The sequence below is a fragment of the Carassius gibelio genome, chromosome A7, assembly GCF_023724105.1.
Source record: "Carassius gibelio isolate Cgi1373 ecotype wild population from Czech Republic chromosome A7, carGib1.2-hapl.c, whole genome shotgun sequence".
Classification (NCBI taxonomy): Eukaryota; Metazoa; Chordata; class Actinopteri; order Cypriniformes; family Cyprinidae; genus Carassius; species Carassius gibelio.
The window spans coordinates 12,897,742-12,918,895 of NC_068377.1; the positions used below are offsets into that span (position 1 = coordinate 12,897,742).

A 21,154-nucleotide genomic window follows, 5' to 3' on the forward strand; every position below is an offset into this window, starting at 1 on the left:
TTCTCCTCCTCCAGCAGCCTAAAAATATGAGATGAAAATGAATTGATGTGATGCCTAAATGTTTCTGCTGAGGGAGGAGTAAGTGGACTTCCTGGCAGAGGCAAAGCTTGCCGTATTTCTTCGCTGCCAATCCACCAGAATAGATCATAACTGCAGATAACTATATCAGCACTCCTTAAAAGATAATGATGCCAAAGTCTGCACAGTTTCTTTGTAAAGGAACCAGTCATCGTTCAAATGATATGTTGTTGTAATGGATTCCTTCTATATCACAGTAATTTCAGTGATAGGAGATACTGCTACCTGTAAATGTGAGGGCTGCTGACAGCATGTGTGAATCACTGAAGAGATTAATTATTACAGGCGGCGCTGTGGGCTGGGACAGGCACACACACAGACTGCACCTGTATTCTATTACAACACACCCATCCTCTTCCTGTGTGGCTAATGGCATTGTCCAGGCAAAATTAATTAACTGATGTACTTCCGTCTGTCAGGAGGCCCTCTGCAATTAATCATGTGGGGAATGAGACAATACAGGGCACCTATAAATTCAATACACAAGTTTCAAGCACTGCGAAGACCTCAGTCTAAACCTTATGGATTAGATGTCAAGTGGCTCATAACTCAACAGAAGGTGCTGTAAAATCCAGTTCATCTTAAACCTAAATATGCCTCTGGATGTCCCGGGGTCACTCGTTTCTCAGTTTGATGTCGATGCTATAAAGTGTTCAGTGTGAACCTGTGGCTTTGCTTCATGCAGTCTTCCTCATTTTACATGAATTAATGCCTTAAGACTTCATAGCATGAAAACTGTCTAAATGGGTTTGTGGATCCACAGGTGTTACAAACAAAATCCCGCATTTGGTTTAAAAATCATCCCATATGCGTAAAAGTAACAACCCAACATATACATATACATACATACATACATATATATATATATATATATATATATATATATATATATATATATATTCATCAAACAAATTCTAATTTAATAACCACAGTGCTGTCCCTGATGTGTGTATATATTTTTGGCCAACTGTCCTAGACAACTTTTTTATTCAGTTCAGAAGACACTGATTCATCAACTGGGGTCATACGAATTAACATTGTGCTCCCTTTGTGTGGTTTTTGAAGCTTGAACTTTGGAGGTTCCATAGGCTCAAAAAGATTTCTTTGTTCAATTGAAGAAAAAAAAATCATACACATCTTGAGGGTAATGTTGAAATGATGAGATCATTTTCATGTACTGTATGGTTGGAGTATTCCTTTAAGTGCTTTTCAGAGGAAATAACTGATATTTTGCACCCAATTGCCTTCGTCTAGTTTCCAGAGATTCCAGAGAAAATAAATCTTTACCATAGACACATGCTAAGATTTTATTATTAACATCTTTGACACCCCACCCACATACTGTACTACTACTAGTTTCTAAACCTGTGTGTCTAATTTGGAATTGGAAATGCATTTATGGCTGACCAGATGTCAGCTATTGTGACCTTATTGTGGAAAACTTATATTTGTGATTGCATGTTTTAAATAGTCTATGATTAACACTTATATTTGTGTCATGAACATATGGCTTTCTCCAAAGTTCCGTTATAACAAGTCAGTTCAGTTGGCAGCCATATTCTTAATGTCCACTGGCAGCTATTTCCAGCTTTGCAAATTTAGCTTATATTTACTTGTAATGGGAAAAGACTGAAATCTCTGCAACATTTTGTTGAAAGTACATTTGAATAACATATTTCAAACCAGGAATCAAATCTGACAACATCATAAAATGTGCTTAAGATTTCTTTCATTTATATTGTACTGTCTCTGCTTTAGTCTATGCTTTCCCAAAACGAACAGGCCATCAATTAGTTTTCTATCTTGGAAGTTATTTATGAAAATTTAACACCTGTTTAACACAAAAGCATTATTTAATGAATATTAATTTATTATATAGGGTTTAAAATGTAGTTCAAGGCTAAGACAAGGTTAACATCAACCCCAGAGACAGAATGACATTCTATTGCTGTTCTGAGTGTGAATGTTCTCCAGCTGTTATTGGTCTGAAATAATATTTATTTTGTATATAATATAGAAATATAGGCGTTATGGGTTTTGTGGAAATGAGCATTAACCCAAAGCACATTTTAAAAGTCCCCACACTTCACAGTTTAGAAAAAACCCCAAACATTTTATTTACATTTACAGCAGGTACCGTATGAACTACAATCTCTGGTATTTTATATATTCTTTCATGGTTAATGCTTAGTTAGCTGTATCCTCATACAGTAGCATTATGAATTGATCAGCAAATGTATAGTTCGACAGAAATATTATTGGTTATTTTTCAGTAACAGTTCTTGTAAAAACATGTCAATCAAGAGACATTCTCTTGCCCAAAAAAAAAAAAAATCACTTCAGTTCAGCATAGAAATCTAGAACGAGTTACCAATAACAAACACCAGAAGAAAACAAAAGAGCATCCGCTTAGTCCAACACCACAGATTTTCTATGTAGGCCATGTACGTATCAATCTAGTCATAGTAGCTTCTGTAACTGATGCAGTGCTCAGGAACACTGAAGCAGATAAGAGCAAGCTAGCATTCATATACAGACGCTCTGAAAACAGAGACATTGTCATCTTTTTTTCAACAGCACAGTGCTGTTTTTTTCTAGTGTCCCAATTTATCCCACCTTTTAGGTAAAATAAAAATGGTAGGAACATTTTTAGTTTGAACTGGATACAAAAAGTAATTAATAATAATAATAATAATAATAATAATAATAAAACATATGCTGGGAAGCAAAAGATGAAATATGTTCTCTTGAAATTTGTCACATTCATTAGACGATTCTGTTAATTCAATGCTAAAATGTGAGATTAAACCGTTCCATACATAATTGTGTGATGAATTCCCTGCTGGCAAACACATCTATTTAAAATGAAACTTGTCAGCACATGTGATGAATTAGAGGTATATACTTCATGTATTGTTCTGATGCCTTTGACATATGAACCTATTAGGTTTACTTCAGCAGTTGACTGGCAAGACCAGTGTCTCATCCTCTTATCATGCTGTCCAAAATGATCAAAAAGTAGGGAGAAAGACATCACACATCAGCTTTTATGCTGACAAACATTTTGAGAAAGCAATACACAAGCTGATGAAAAACAGAGTTTGATCGCTGAGCACACAAACACGCTACCCTTTGCACATATGGACATGAGACAAATTCACACGCTCATCATCATCATGTTAGGTGAGGTTTGCAGTTGCCAGTCAAATAAACCATTCCAGAAAAAAAGTGATTGTAAAATACATGACAGAATGAATGTAAAATTCTATAGACAATTGTAAAATAATAACTCATATGGCAGATAAAACACAAACATACAAAAGCACACGTACACAGTAAAAAACAGTTGCTTACAAATCACAAATAATGCAGTTATCAAATAAACAGTACATGTTTCAAGCACTGGGCTGCACTCTGATTTTGTCCAGTGTTTTTTTTCTTTTTTTTGCAGTAGGTCATTGGTTTCCATAGTGACATTAGCTGGTTGTTTTTTATTTCATTATTTATTTCCTCTTTGCCATTTTTGTCTGAAACGCTCACAGCAAACAATCTTAGAAATCATATTCCCTTGTCCTCAGCCACTATAGGGGCTATAATTGTACTAGCCTGATGTTCACTGATGTATAGAATTCATTTTTATATTCATAGGTTTTTGACATTTACAGTTATAAATAGATTTAGTGAAAAATAGATTTAGTGAAAAAATGCTGAACCTGAAATGCTGATTTTCCAATGCCACATTTTAGATACTATCTTGACTTGAGGACTGTAATTCGAGGCAATTATGCAAACCTATCTTCTGAATTGAAGTTAACTGATGTGTGTTCAGAACACTGGCTTCTACAGTTACTAGAAATATTTCCTATCCCACAAGCTGCATTTGCAGAATAATCCAGTCTCTTACAATGAAAGCTTTCCCTTTTTTGTTTAGTAACAGGATATTTCATGGGGAAATGTAACCGTTTATACACCTCTCTAGAGTCACTGCATCCATCAGGCCCACCATTCATATCTAAGTGCTCCATGCGAATTATAGCCTCCATCCATTTCCCCAGTTTACCCAGTTTAAAAATGTAGAAATTAAAAATATTTTTTTTGTCTTGTGATTTTATGATCCAGACACTTCACATATCTTTAAATAAATAAGATTTGTAAAGACACTTGTTAAAATAATTATACATACACCCTGGCTCTCACTGAAGGTCTTAAAGCACACTGTCATCTTCATTCTGACAGCATGTCCACAACCAAAATTTAAACAGCATTAGCAGAGTTCGGTTCATCTGTCATTCAAATTTGAGTCTCCTGCACGTTATCCTTTGAGCTGGCTTGAATAAGTAATGGTTCATGCACTGAACTATGCAGTGAGTTAAGAGCCGACACATGGTTATAAGCAGTTTTGTAGGAGTTATAGGAGGTATAGGGGTCGTAATGCTCATGCTCCAGGGGCGAAAGAGCCAGGTGACTCGCTATAGCAGGAACACTCGTCAGCTCTTGTACACTGATGATCTCCATGGTGCGGGTCGGCCCATCATGATCCTGCTGGTGGTGCTGTTTGCGCATCTTGTAGAAAATTATGAGCATTACGGCCGCCATGAGCGTGATGGCCACAAAGCAGCCAATGATGATCTTGGTGGTTTTCATCACCTCCTCCAAACCATTAAGAGCCCCATCAATGTCTATGTCGGTCACAGGAATGGTGTATGCTTTCTCTGTGGCAATAGGTGTTCCCCTTGTGGTTGAAGAGGAGGCCCAGCCAAAAGAAGGCTGCACCGGTGTCCTACTCTCCCCATCGATAGAGGTTTCAACTGTCTCTACGGTGACTGTAGTGAAGTAACTAAAGCCACTGTTGTCAACGGACGTCACGTTGAGGACAGCAGAGGCCGAAATGTTGCCTAGTGTATTGCTTACAATGCAAGTGTAGGTTCCCGTGTCCTGTATGGTGACGTTGGTGAAGTATAATGTTCCGTCGTTTTGGACAGAGATGCGCATCTTGAGAGCCCCATGTGTTATGATGGAGCCATTTGGAGTTAGCCAGCTGACTGAGGTCACTGAGTTCGTCCGACATTTCAGTTTTGCCCCCATTCCTTCAGTCAAATTGAGGTCGGAAGGTGGCTCGGCAATAACGGGCGCATAGCACTGAAAATAGCTCTGGTCTAGCTCGCCAATGTAGCGCCCCTTGAGGCTGGGAGGGGAATTGCAGCGGGCGCAGCAGCTGGTGTTTGTAGGTACGGTCTCTCTCAGCCACCAGCTCAGCCAAAGAACGTCACAGTTGCAGTTCCAGGGATTGTGATGCAAATGCACTCGCTGCAGGTGGTGCAAAGGCGTGAAGAGATCATGGGGCAAAAAGGTGAGGTTGTTGTGAGCCAGGTTGAGCTCTCGTAAAGAGTGCAGGTCATCAAAGGAGTTTCGCTCTATGGTTTGGACTTGGGCGTGCATCATCCACAGCTTCTGAAGATGAACGAGACCCTTAAAAGAACTTGGTTGAATGACGGTGAGCTGGTTCCCAGACATCTCCAGCTCATCCAAGCGAATCAAGGGCTGAATATTGGGGACCTCTTTGAGGTTACACATGCCCAGATTCAGGTACCGAAGGTTACTTAAGCCCTGAAATGCTCCACTCGAAATGTAGGAGAGACGCTTCAGCTCTCCCAAGTCCAACCGCCGCAGGGAGGGCAAGCGACTGAAGGCATCAGACGGTATGCTCTCGATAGGGTTATTCCTAAGCCACAGCTCTTTCAGTTTTGATAGATACTCAAAGGCGCCATTTGGGATGGTCGTGAGCCGATTGTCAAAAAGCTCCAGAGTGTTAAGGCTGGTCAGCCCATTGAAGGCGCCAATCTCAATGTTGCGGATATGGTTTCTACTAAGCTGAAGAATCTCAAGGTGTCGTAGATGCTTGAAACTGTCTACTTTGATGACTTGGATCTGATTGTCCTGAAGGTTTAGATACCGTGTATTGGTGGAGATGCCATCAGGGACATCCTTTAGCCCTCTGCGTGTGCAGATTACCTTACTAAATTGATTACTACAGGAACATACGGAAGGACAGGTTTGGGCTCGTACCAATCCAGCGACAACAAGCAACTGCAGGGCTAAAAGCAGGAGAAACAGGGGGTCAGACCAAGCCCCTTTCCATCTAGGACCTCTCAACATCTGGCACTGATGGTAAGAGGTCATCTTGTTCAACATTCATAATTTAATGCATGCTGATTTTCTCTTCCCAAAAATCTATTGGCAGTCTGAAAGAGAGGAAAGAGGGAAAAAAAATTGTTAGCAATGTATGTCATGCTGAATTGTCAGTGTAGCATGATGTCAGTCAAACAGAACATCAAATTCCACTGATGTTCTGCAATTTATCAAGAGGAACGTTCTTCTGTCAAATGGAAATGCATGTACATTTCTGATATTCTGATGATGTCAAAGAAAAACAAGTATTGCTGTTAAGTCAATGCACATGCAAAATAGTTTTTCAATGTGATTGATGAATTGAGCATCATTACTGTCACAGCTGTTAAATGAGCCTGCACACGGAACCCATTTCTTGATTTATTTTTGTTTTTGCACTGTATATAGCAGACCTGAGCTAAGTAGTTCACTTTGACCTAACTATTTTATATCCCCACTTTCAAGACTTCCTGCAGTTAACAAGGGAAAAAAGTTTTAAAAGTCAATAATAATGTCAGTTTATAAGGAACATAATTTTAAAAGAAAAAACTAGCCACAGCCAGTAAAGAAAAATATAAATAAATACTTAGTAAATAAATACTTAATGTACTTTTTTTGTACATTTGTTTCATAATAATTAAGAGCCTTGAATGTTAAATTTACTAAAACACTCCCGAATCTTTTATGCTATGCACTAAAATGAAATAAATGTGAACCCTGTCGCAGCAAGCTGTCAGGGGGATGGATTAAGCTGCAGACAGGCCCATCACTAAGCATATCTAGGAGACAAGGATGTGTATTTGACTTGTATATTCCACACTATGTGCTTGCACATGCTATGAAAATACAGGCCAACTGAATTGTCAAAACCCACAAGAAATGTGCCAGTGCTACAGCACACACTAAATTTAAAATTCCTTCACTCTGCAAGTCTCTGTTCTCATTACCTGCTCAAGTGTTCTTATGAAAAACAAGATGGCTTATTACCTACACTGTTTGCAAATAGGTTACTATAATCAGTACTGTTATGAATAATGAGAGGGAAATAAAAGTAGAGAGATATTTAGGACCCCTGAAAACTCACTTTGACAAGCTAAACTGATTATTATGAAGTGAAGCAATTGAGTATCCTGGAATACATAGAAATGCTTTCCTTTATTAGATCAAGCAAACTATTTTATAATTAGGTTATTCCTGGTGTATCAATATCTTTTGTTGATCCTGGATCAACATTACTGTCCAAAAAAATACAGATTTAACCCAATCCCTACCCCAAAACCTAACCTTACCCATAATTTATTCGTAAAATCAGAAGGAAATGACAAGGGTGAAGATACACCTAATCCTGATTGTAAGCCTAAAACTGAAATTTCCTGAAAAGTATTCTCTCAATTCTGATTGGTTGATTGGAATGATGTCCCTGGATCAACAAGGATGTTGATCCAGGAATATGTTGTACTTGGTCAAATCATGCTCACCATTATAATTACAGAATCTCTTAACACAGTAGGAAATGAAATAAAGTATGAGACAGAGAGCTTTCCGATCAGCATGGCAACAGCGCTGTGGACTGAAGTTGCATGACACCAATAATAACAACAATCTCAATGCATGAGTGGGATGCATGCTGGTTGATATACAGTATTATACAGTATTATATTTTTTTTTAACAAAGAACTGTTTGTTCTGTGCGTATTTCTGCAACATGGCACATGCACAATCCTTTCAGTTTTGGGGTTCAATCCTATCCAGGGCTTGAAAACTGAAAAAAAAATTCAATTGGTTCACTCTGTGCAGAATCGATATGTTAACGTTTCTGTTCCTGCATTCCTCTTATATTATTACCATTCCGAAACCGGTTTGGGTGGGAGAAATACCGGTTAATAATGTTTTTTTTAAAACAATATTCTTTGCCTATAATTTGCCTAATAGTAATGTAATAATAATAGAGTATAGCGTTTCCTTTACTCAAAAAGAAAAGGAAAAAATAGAGACCTTACGCTTACAGGCAATAAAGCATCATCTTCTCTAGATTTTGGCCAAATGTAAGCTACTTAAAAAAAAAAAAAAAGAAAAAAAATCTAAGGAGGAGGCTCACCGCCTCGAGCATTGTCGACACCAGAATCTACTCCTTCGGGAAGGAGGCGGGAACCGGTGGACAATCAAACAAAGTTTTAATAACAAAATAAACACAAAACAGCATGAGAGCCCTTCACAGACGACTGCCGCGTACAAACAAAAACCAAACACAAAATAAAAGGCCCGGTCTTCTGTCGTCCTTCACTGTCGTCCCTTCTCTTTTGTATCGCTCCGATCACCTCCATGGGACTCGAGACCGGTGAATGGAGCAGGTGTCGCTCATTTCCCAATCACTCCACCGGCCTCGCTCCCATCTTTCCCATAGCTCTCAGCACCACCCCACTTGTCACAACAATATAGCCTACCAACATTAATTACAAACTGCAATATCCTTAGTGTGATTTTCAAATTGCCATTATGTCCACGCGTGTTGCGTGTTTTGAAGCGCGGGCGCGAACGAGTTGTAACAACAGTGAAAGTCTTATTAAAGAGAAAAAAATGTCCGTTTGTAACACTACAAAACTTAAACATTTCCACATAACAAAATAAAAATTTAGAGAAAAATTTGCCAAAGTTCATAAATCTTTTGAAGATATTGCTAAACATTTATTTAACCATTGCAAAAATACATTTCTGCTTGAGCTAAATATACGTTTTTTTTTTATTTAAAACGAGACCGATCTCTTTATTGTTATTTTTTTTTTTTACCTATTTCACAATTATTTTAATCTCCAAACTGTTTTAGATAGTTCTGCTTTGCTTTTAATGCTTTTCTAAAAAAGTGTTGGATTGTGCTCCGTTCTCGCCGACAAACACGGAAGGATCATGAATGCATTTTGCATTTTCTGCAACAAAACACAGCAGCACAGATTATAGTTCACTGGAGTGAGCCTGTTTCACGTTTTTATGGACGCTACATATTTTAACGTCTGTAAACAAAAATTAAAACGGAAATATTAGTAGTGAAATTTTTCAGTTGTACTCTAAAATAAAATGGTTATTTTTCTTAAATACTTTTCTGTCATCAAACTTTTAAATAAGATTAGGCTTAAAATGGTGAACCAAAAACAACTGATAGCAGCACTAAGTGATATGTGTCGGGTCCCCGCTATGATAGCAGCAACATTCACAAATGCTTACAGAACAAGCGGGAACCCAGTGCCTGTAGCTTTCTCTATTTCAGTTTTATCACGTGATAGAAAGTCTAAGGCCATCTCAAGCCGAAGGGCAAACTCATCTAATCTGCGGCCTATTATGTATCAAACTAAGATTGATATAAAGACACAAAGCACTGCCATCAAGTTAGCACTTTTAAACATTCGCTCACTAAAAAATAAATCATTTCTAATCAATGACTTTATAACCACAAACAATTTGGATTTTATGTTTCTAAATCAAACATGGCTTGAAGACAGCTGCAGTGCAACAATCCTAAATGAAGCAGCCCCTCCTTTGGTCAGTACTTGTCTTTTGAATATCTAGGGATTGTGCTGAAAGGTGCTCCACGCATTCTGTTTATTATTATTTACAGGCCTCCAAAATACTCTTCAGCATTTGTTGAAGAGGTCACAGAAATGTTATCACTTATTGACTGTATTGCAAAAGCAGGGGATTTTAATATTCACATAGATAATGCAGAAAACAAACTACAAAAGAAATGATAACGGTTTTAAACACTTTTGACTTGACTCAGCATGTGCATGGACCCACACACAAAGGTGGACACACTCTAGACTTAATCATCAGTAGGGGTCTAAACATTTCATCCATTGTTATTAAGGATGTAGCACTATCTGATCACTTCTGTATTTTATTTGATTTCTCTGCTACCACTGAATCTAGATCTGTCAATGTCAGAAGGAGATGCATAAACGAGAACACAAGTGTACTATTTACGGAGGCTATATCTTTAACACCAAGCATTTCTGCAGACTCTGTTGATATTCTCCTTGATTCCTTCAACTCAAAAGTTAAGAATGTTATTGATGATATTGCTCCAATAATAGTCAGTAAGAAAACAAACAGACAGAAATCAGTTTGGAGAAGATCAACAGCAGTTCAGACTATGAAAAGACAATGCAGAAAAGCAGAGAGGATGTGGCGGAAGACAAAACTTGAAATTCACTATAGTATCTATAAAGACAGCCTTCATGCTTATAATGTTAAACTAGCCACAGATAGACAGAATTTCTTCTCAAACCTTATAAACAGTAACTTAAATAACACTCGTACTCTTTTTGCCACTGTTGAGAGACTGACAAACCCCCCAAGATTCCCAGTGAAATGCTATCAGACAGCAAATGCAATGAGTTTGCTTCCTTCTTTTCTGAGAAGATCATCAATATCAGGAAGGCGATTAGCACATCCTCAAGTAATGCAGAGGTCAGACAGATTCGGCCACAATATCAAAAAGATACAATGTCTATTTTTGAAACAACTGATAGCAAAATTCTGGAAGACATAGTGCAGCACCTAAAATCATCAACCTGCTGTCTTGACACACTTCCCACATCTTTTTTCAAAAGTGTGCTTAACTGCTTAGAAGCAGATCTTTTAGAAGTGGTGAACGCCTCACTTCTTTCTGGGACATTTCCAAACTCCCTAAAAACTGCAGTTGTTAAGCCCCTCCTGAAAAAGAGCAATCTTGATAACACAATTTTGAGCAATTTCAGACCAATATCTAATCTTCCTTTTATAGGCAAAATTATAGAAAAGGTAGTTTTTAATCAGATGAACAAATACTTAAACACAAATGGATACCTGGACAATTTTCAATCTGGTTTTCGACCGCATCACAGCACAGAGACAGCACTCATTAAGATAATAAATGATATTAGCTTAAATTGCGACTCTGGCAAAATATCGGTGCTAGTATTGCTAGATCTCAGTGCTGCGTTTGACACTGTCGATCATAACATACTACTACAGAGACTGGAAAACTGGGTCGGGCTTTCTTGGGTGGTACTTAAATGGTTCAGGTCATACTTAGAAGGGAGAGGCTATTATGTGAGTCTAGGAGAGCATAAGTCTAAATGGACGTCCATGACATGTGGAGTCCCACAAGGCCCAATTCTTGCACCGCTCTTGTTTAGCCTGTATATGCTTCCACTGAGTCAAATAATGAGAAAGAACCAAATTGCCTATATCACAGCTATGCTGATGATACCCAGATTTACCTAGCCTTATCTCCAAATGACTACAGCCCCATTTACTCCCTCTGCAAATGCATTGATGAAATTAATAGTTGGATGTGCCAGAACTTTCTTCAGTTAAACAAGGAAAAAACTGAAGTCATTGCATTTGGAAACAAAGAAGAAGTTCTAAATGTGAATGCATACCTTGACTCTAGGGGTCATACAACTAAAAATCAAGTCAGGAATCTTGGGGTGATTCTGGACACAGACCTTAGTTTCAGTAGTCATGTCAAAGCAGTAACTTAATCAGCATACTACCATTTAAAAAATATTGCAAGAATTTGATGTTTTGTTTCCAGCCAAGACTTGGAGAAACTAGCACATGCCTTTATCACCAGCACGGTGGACTATTGTAATGGGCTCCTCACTGGCCTTCCCAAAAAGACCATTAGACAGCTGCAGCTCATCCAGAACGCTGCTGCCAGGATTCTTACTAGAACCAGAAAATCTGACCATATCACACCAGTCCTTAGGTCCTTACACTGGCTTCCAGTTACATTTAGGATTGATTTTAAAGTACTTTTACTCGTATATAAGTCACTAAATGACCTAGGACCGAAATATATTTCAGATATGCTCACGGAATATAAACCTAACAGAGCACTCAGATCACTAGGATCGAGTCAGTTAGAAATACCAAAGGTTCACACAAAACAAGAGGAGTCCGCCTTTAGTTACTATGCCACCCGCAGTTGGAATCAGCTTCCAGAAGAGATCAGATGTGCTAAAACACTAGTCACATTTAAATCTAGACTCAAAACCCATCTGTTTAGTTGTGCATTTATTGAATGAGCACTGTGCTATGTCCGAACTGATTGCACTATATTTTCACTGTTTTATTTTATATAAAATCATTTTCTAACTGTTTTTTAAATTGATTTTAAGTAAATGTTTTAATCATTTTAAAAGTTTTAAAATTGCATGTTTTATTTTTTTTCTTATTTTTCATGATTATTTTACTTTCTTTGATGTTAAGCACTTTGAATTACCATTTTTTATGAAATGTGGTATATAAATAAACTTGCCTTGTCTTGCCTTGCCTTAAAGTAATGCCAGCCATTTTTTTTTCTCAAATATTTTGGTGGGTTGTGAAATAGATTAAACTTATCTAGGTGGGTCAAGGAATGGATAAGTTTGGGAACATCTGCCTTAATTGATCTGATTGAGCTCGATCGGAATTAAATTTAAATCGAGCTCAATAAGATCAATTGAGGTGTTTACATGAAGTCAATCCGATTACAAACAGATTATTTGGTTGCATGTAATAGTAGCCAGAGGGACATTAATCTTACTGGTAGGCTATGAATGTTAGTTAGAAGCAGTATAATTGACAATGGAAGCGTAAAATAATCAGGGAATGTCCTGGCAGGAGCCTCACTTTTTTTTTCATCACCAAAAAATAATTCACAGAGGAAGCACACTAATCTCTTAGGTATTGACTGAGTGATTGGCTCGAGGCCTGCATCAAAAAATTAACATTAATTACATAATAGCAATCCAAACATCTCAAATCAAATGTCAATACCAGCGGGCTAATGAGTGTAATCAAGTGTTTTAGATTAAGGAGACATATAAAATAGGTGCGGGGTCCTCCAGGACACATTTGAAAACCCCTGTTCTGAAACAGACTTAAGATGAATTTTTTTTTACAACTGTCACATTCAAACTCAGACGTTTTTGACATATTTCAAACTAGTCTCTATCTGTCTGATCGTAGCCTACACTCAGAAAAAAGTTACAAAATTGTCACTGGGGATAAACCCTTGGTACTAATATGGTAACCAAATGTACTAATATGTACACAGTAGGTAGTATTTAGAACCATTTAGGGGTAAACCATTTTTAAAGTACTAACATGTAACTTATTGAGAGTGTATGTTGTTATACTTAATATTTTTAGCAGAAGTTATATCATTAAGATATAAATATGCAGCAGGGATAAATTCAAAATGATGATTTTGCACAATATTTTGTTTCTTTGAAAACTGCTACAATTTCCTATAGGAATGAATACTTTATTAATCACTAGCAATAACAGCATTTTAATAATCATAAGCAATTTCATAATTGTTGAATGGGTATAGAAGGTAGAATTTTTCCCTGCAGTACACTTTCCAAAGCCTTCATATTCCTTGAGGTCTCTTATGCCAATCAAATTAATTACTTTAATGCTCCACAGATAAAGCTTTAACGCATATAATAACACACATGCACATGCGTGCGGCTGTGCACACACACACAAACACACATAAATAAACATATAAAAAGGCAAAAATGAAGATGATCTAATTAACATTAACTTTCTTTGGAAAGCTGTTTAAATTGTCTTTTTTCAGCTTTTGGACAAATGTATTTTTATATTGTCTCAAACAGAAGACCTAGTCTTGCTCAAACATTATGTTCACATGAGTTCTATAGTCTAAGCTCATTCGCAATTAAAAAGCAGAACTGAAAGAGACCTGTAAGTTCACTGGTGGCTATAACTTGCTCTTGTCATCCTCTGCATAACTGTAATTTGTTCTCAGTCAATCTGATAACTCTTTGCAATGCTAAGACATCAGAGAGGTTAAATAAGTGGACTGGCAAATGATGAATGTTTCTTTTTTTTAACATCTCCTATAGGACACTGGGAGGGACATTATTTAAAGTAATTATACCAATGGCACTCGATTGCACTATTGCTCATTATCATTTTATGTTGTTTATTTATCATTATTTATCATTATTTATGTTGTGTATTTGGAGGTAAATCAGCCAATTAATATTCACAGAATCTTATAGCTCATCCTTGGACACAGTCCTTCGGAACACTGTGCTGCTCTGTTTGTTATCTCAGTATATCTCTGTTTCCTACGCCAAGGTTCTCCACAAGGGCAATGACTGAATCAGTGTTACTGAGGAACATACATCCAAATGCAGTCAAGTCATGTTTGTGTTGTGAGTACACAGCGGTTGAACATCTAATAAATGTGCACCTAATAAAATGTCTGTGAAATATTTAATGCTCTTAACGGTAAATGGTATGTGCATAATTTCCCTTTTGCATTTTCATTGTTTGGGTTAGAGGCAGCATAAAATTGCATAAGCGGTTATTAACTAAATCTAAATATTATGTAAAAACACTAAAGTACACAGTACAATGTCCTGGAGTGTGCTCTACCTATTTGACCTAGAAGTATGAAAGGACAAACCAAACAACATGCTAAAGTGAGTTCTCAGGAGACACTGGGTTGGTTCCTCAGGACCTGGAAACAATGGCAGAAAGGATTTTGCTTACGGGATGCCTGCCAAGGTCTTTACTTAAATGGGGGGACTGTGTTGAAGCCAAAGAAGCTTTACAAATGGAAGACCTCCATTTAAATTTACAAAGACAGAAGTGCACAATAAGTGCATGCCATGTTCACCTTGAGTAGACAATAACACCAAACAATGAGATAAAACCGACATTTTATTCCACAAGAGTGTGATTTCCAAGTTACTCTGAAAAGTATGTTCCTCGTGCAAGTTATTTCAAGTTTATTAAAATAATCTTCTAGGTCACCCAAATAAAACCAAAATCCTTTACTGCATTAAACAACAGAATAATACAATTATTATTAATAAAGTATCTGATCGTCAGTATATTATTCATAAGCATCTAAACGTCAATATATTCTAAAGAGAGTGATGAATATCTTTCAATTGATCGAAGCCCTATCCTACCGGTGTGTTTAAAACAAGTAAAAAATCAATACCTTACTTGCCTCTTAGAAGGGCTTTTCAAGCAGTTTAGTCAGAGAAAATAGATACAAAACGAGGGAGTAATGCAAATTACTCCCACATAGATCTTCCTCGGCTTCCTCTGTGCATCCAGTAGGAGTCTTAGCGTGTAAAGTCATTTAGACTGAAGCATCTATGGCCAGGTATAATCGCCATAATCATTGGATTGTGCCAAAATAACTTATGCTACCTCCATTATCATAATGAGTCTGTTGAATAATCAGATGAAATGGCCGTAATCACTCTTTTTTTCCCCTCACACTTCTCTGGTTGTGTGGGTGGATCAGGCTGCAGGGAGATGTTGTCCAAAGATCTAATGTTCCCACTAAATATGTCTAAAGCCAAAATGTTAGTAATTTTGTTGTAGTACTCAAGAGCAGTCTTGGTCTCAAGAAATATTTTGTTTTGTCAGGTATCAGCCACATTTGTGCATGGTCTTGTCTTGGTCTCAGACTAACCCTTACGAAAAAGAAGTTTATTCAGGTGTGCTATTAGTATACTTCTTTTAAACAAAAAATAGGAAAGTATGCTTTAAGTTAACTTTTTATGTACTTCTCAGAAATATACTTAAAATGACATTTAAGTATGACTTATACTTACAAAAATTCTAAATATATTTGAGCTATACTCCTAGAATCCGTGTTTTCATTATTATACGGTAGAGGGTGCTAGTACCCATCTACAAAAGAAACACCAGCTACTAACACATGTAATCTAACACGATCATCTGACATGAAACAGCATCAAAACTTTAACGTTATGGATTAAAATGACAGATGAAGAGGTAATAATTACAGTCAAGCTTTGGGGTGTTGATTTTATTTTTTATTTACATTCTGAATCCAATTCATAGTCTTTTTTTTTTTTACTTTTTGTTCAAAATATTATTTGTTTATTTTTTATGAAACGCATTAAAGTGTAGTCAGATATGTAACAAAATATATACAAATTAAAATAGGGACACAGTAGTATACTTAAAGTATGATGTAAAGTTCACTTAAAGAAAACTTATGAGTATACTTGCAGTATAAAACTACTAAACTAGTAGTTTACTGAGACTATAATCCAACGTGTAGAAAGTATTTAATTAGTAAACTATCAGTATACATAAGTTCACTTTTAATATAATTGCTGTACAAACTACAAACCCGATTCCCAAAAAGTTGGGACACTGTATAAATTGTGAGTAAAAAGAGTGCATGTGGCATGGGCAGCTTTCACATCTGGAAAGGTACCATCAATGCTGAAAGGTATATCAAAGTTCTAGAACAACATATGCGCCCATCTAGATGTCGTCTCTTTCAGGGAAGACCTTGCATTTTCCAACATGACAATGCCAGACCACATACTGCATCATTTACAACATCATGGCTGTGTAGAAGAAGGATCCGGGTACTGAAATGGCCAGCCTGCAGTCCAGATCTTTCACTCATAGAAAACATTTGCTGCATCATAAAGATGCGAAAAATAAAATATTGAAATTTGAAACTTCCACATCATTGCATTCTGTTTTGTTCACATTTGTACAGTGTCCCAACTTTTTTGGAATTCGGGTTTGTACAAACATAGTTTGTATATTTAAAAGTATACTTTTATATACTAGAAAGTGGGCCAATTTAGTCCCAAGGAGTATTGAAACAGTACACTTACAAGTATACTAATAGAACACTGATATTATATTATACTTGCTACATAAAGAATACTTAAAAATATACTTGAACTTTACTTAAGTACTAATACTTATAAAATAAACTTGAAGTATACTGTACTACTTGTTCGTAAGGGAATGGCACCCATACACATAGTTTTCAAAGTCGTCAGATCGCGTTTCCTTTCACATTACACAACTGTTTTGGAAGCTGCTGTGTTTGTGCATTACATAACAGATTGGCAGCCAGGGGTTGCACATTACACAGTATTTCACTATAGGAAGAATCCTAGATTTGCAAGAAACTTGCAATCCAGTTTTTTTGTACAAAAAAAGAAAAAAAAAGAAATATATATATATATATATATATATATATATATATATATATATATATATATATATATATATATATATATATACATACTGTATATATATTTGCCCAGTATCCTGCACTCTCATTGGCTGTATGTCATAGCTGGTGTCATTTTCAGTCATAACACATTTTACACTGCAATGCTCAGAGACCGATAACTAGTCTCCTAAATATTTCCTAGGCATCTGCCATGCATTGTGTTTCTCTTAGATTGCCTTTTTTGATAATTCACACTATGTGATCTTCATGGATGTTAACCAGCACCGATTTGCCGTAGGTTTCATGCGTTCATCAATCGTTCATCAATCTTCAGAAAACTGTAATAGCGTGGAAAGCAGAGTTAAACTGGCTAGTGTACACTTGGTTTAAGAGGACTTAGTATTTTATTTCAAATCACTAAATTGATGGTGCATTGTCTTGGACTTTAAATGCAATTAACATGTTGTAAATAAATATATATGTGACAAGTATACAATATAAAATTTGATTTATTTTGTTACTGTTGTGCCAAATAAATTTACAGGGCATGGTGTCAAAAATTTGCCACCACCTGGTTTTAGCTGCATATTATTTTTCCACCATATTTTTATATTCAGAATGTTCTTTTCAAAATATTAATCTTATAACATTGTTTACGAAGCTGTGATTGTGAAAATGTCCAAAATGACATTATATTATTTTTTCAGGACTGGCAGTGAATGTGGATCTTTCAGATGGGTCTCGGTGTTGACCTGGTCTCACTCTGCCTTGGTCTTGTCTTGGTCTCAGTTTAGGTGGTCTTGACTAGAAAACTAGTTAGTACTTGGATCTCATTAAGGTATCCTACTAACATTCATCTACAGTTATCTAGCCTTTAATAATATCTTGCTATTGTAATGCAAATGTAATTGCTATTGATATTTGATCATTCTATTAGTCTTGCAACTTTTAATATCACTACTAAGTACTATCAATCTGATGAACTTGTTAAAGAAACTATCTCGGAATTATCATTAGCTCAGCCCAGATACCCTTGGGCCATCAGATGAGAGCTCAAACTTTCAAAAGTTTAAATCTGCGGAGATAAACACAGGCACAAACATAGAGAGAATCACTTGCAATTTAATTGTTTTTCCTCTGTCCTATTAAATCAAGAAAATGAAATTGCAATCATTACTTGCAAGCATGTTAGCAACCCTCACTTGGGAAATCATGACCTTCCACACTTAATTTAGTCACCTATTTATATTCAAAGAGAGCACTTGCATCCTCTAATGAACAACACTCAAATGTGCAATACTAAAGGGAAACTCACAGTTATAGATGAGTAACAGATATTGACTTAAATCAAATCTGTTGTTTATATTTATGGCCAGTTACTAAATCATTAGAGTATCTCATGCCGATAGTCAGTTTTATGGTCTTGCGATGGCCTTAAATATTGACTGGAATCATTTAACCATGAGATATGGCATGTACTGTCCTACAGAAAGCTATTTGGATTTGCTGGAGAGTACAGTGCAGTGCTGTATTAAGCATGCCACTAAAAAAACGTGGGGTAATTCATTGGCTGTGGGATGGTGCGCCCCCATGTTTCCTGATGTCATGAGGGCCTTGTTAGCAAAAATATTGGTTCATTTTTAAACTGTCAGGACTTCTGCCAAAACCACCTTCCACAGCAATGCAGCAGGTTTGTGAAAAAAAGATGTTTAGTGAAGATTTAATCTCCGTCTTGATCATATTCTTGTGCTGAAACCATAATGCCGCAGGAAATGAAACTAAAGCACGTATAGCACTGTTGCGCCAGTTAACACGGTTACTGAAAGCAGCTCTCAACAAATTTATGTCGCTGCGGCACCAAAGATTTCTGTGTAGCTATTCTGAACACACTATGTGGGAACATCAGGACCTTATCAGATTTGCCCATATAATGACATTAGTCATCTTCATCACAATAGACCCTAGCCGATAATCTTTCAGAGCTGAAGTGCTCGAACAACTCGTTTGCGGTTCTCCAACCACATCCCTGGGAGAAAATCCATATTGTAATGGGCTAAGTTGTTGAGTAAGAATACAATTACTTGACATAGAGTCTTGGCAGGAGTCTGCCTTGGTGGAAATACACAGCTGGAGGGATGAGGATCTTGCATATTTTCATTGTGTTTGGGAATTTGAGCTGTGTACAACTCAACTTTCTGTGTGCAAAAACACAAAACTACATGACAAAAATGAAAAGTCCAGAGAATGGTTGAAGAAAAATGTGTTACAGTAACACCAGTTACTGTCCCTGCTGTTTTGCCCTGCGGTTAAGTCAAAGTACTTGTAATATCTATAATGACAGAGCACGAGATGCTCTTCTTCAGACTGTGCGAGCAGAGTGATAACTCCTGGGCCTGGCCCCTTCAGTTTACTTCAGTGTTCAAATTGAAAATCAGAGAGGCAGAGTGCTGACCATGCTAAAACACAGCAGACAGCAATCTTTAAAAGCGCAATGCACTGACCCCTGAATGCAATATAAACAAATCCAGAATCACAGGTACTATACCTCATGGAATATGAAATGTAAAATCAAGAGTCATCTTTCAACATGCACCTGCAGTATTCTAGAACTCACACTATGCCCACGTACACAAAATATGCTGTACAATGAGATTTTTTTTGTTTTTGCACTGTATTATCTAAAACAAAACAAAAAAGTAACTTTTTATAAAATGAATGAAAAGAAAATAACATTTTTAAACTACAATTGTTATGAAGCCAATGTATTTTTAATAGTGAAAAAATAACATTAGAAAAATGAAAAAAATATAATAATAATTATTATTATATAATATTTGTACCTACTAGACAGATAGTATACACTAATATCGGTTGGACCAGTGATCTTTCATGCTTCCATTTTTCCTGTATTGATCCATATAAAAACAAGCATCTCTTAAAATAGTGTGGTATTGTTTTGACAGTCCCTATAACAATGTCTAAGTAAACAGAATAGCCTTAAATATTGTATTATTGTCTTAAAAAGTATGTGGCAAGCTCTTTCTATGATCTCATGTGACAAGATGTTTTTACACACTATAAATGTGTTTAGTGACGAAGCGCATATGGTTGCCGTGGTAACAAACAATGACACTTGATTGTAGTAGTATGAGAAAATAGTTAAAAAAAACAAGAAAAAAGAAATCATTATTTTCAAAGTTTAAAATCCTTGGCAGTGTAATTTACTTGGCAGTCAATGGATCAGTCACAAGCCTTTATATGACTTTATGAATTTCTTCACTGATAAAAGAGATAACATCAGAAATACAATAAAAAATGTAGATTCTACAGCATCTAATACTTCAGTTTCATTAATTGCACCCAAAGAAAAATAGTAGTGCTTTACAACTATAGGGCAGGAAGAGCTAAATTAACTTTTCACTGCATCTAAAAGAAAACATGTTTTTAGGATCCTGTACCCGCTAAATTACTGAAAGAGTTGTTACCTGTAGCAGAAGTCAATATTATTAAATCATTGTGTCATGTCCCAAAACCATTCAAGCTGGTGGTTATTAAGCCTCTTATTAAGAAACCACAACTAGATTCTAGTGAACTGTTAAATTACAGACCCATTTCAAATATTCTGTTTATGTCTACAATTTTTAAAAAAAGTTGTGTCGGCTCAACTGTTCTAATTACAGCAAAAATGATCTCTACAAAGAATTTAAGTCAGGTTTCAGACCACACCATAGGACAGACACTGCATTTGTTAAAACTACGGATGACTTGCTTCTCGCGTTAGACCAAGGCTGCATCTCATTTCTAGTTTTACTTGATCTTAGTGCTGCATTTGACACCATAGATCATGACATACTCATAGATCGATAACAAAACTAT

The 21,154-nt window shown here is 36.4% G+C and overlaps 1 protein-coding gene across 1 annotated transcript in view; it reads right to left on the reverse strand.

Annotated features, from left to right (window-relative positions):
• Positions 1-1,878: 1,878 nt before the first annotated feature.
• Positions 1,879-21,154, reverse strand: part of LOC128016601 (leucine-rich repeat-containing protein 4C-like) — a 35,008-nt gene continuing 15,732 nt past the window's right edge. The window contains exon 2 of the mRNA XM_052601241.1: positions 1,879-6,320. Within this exon, the coding sequence (XP_052457201.1) occupies positions 4,369-6,270 (1,902 nt within the window). The 5' untranslated portion in view covers positions 6,271-6,320 and the 3' untranslated portion in view covers positions 1,879-4,368. The remainder of the gene's footprint in view (positions 6,321-21,154) is intronic.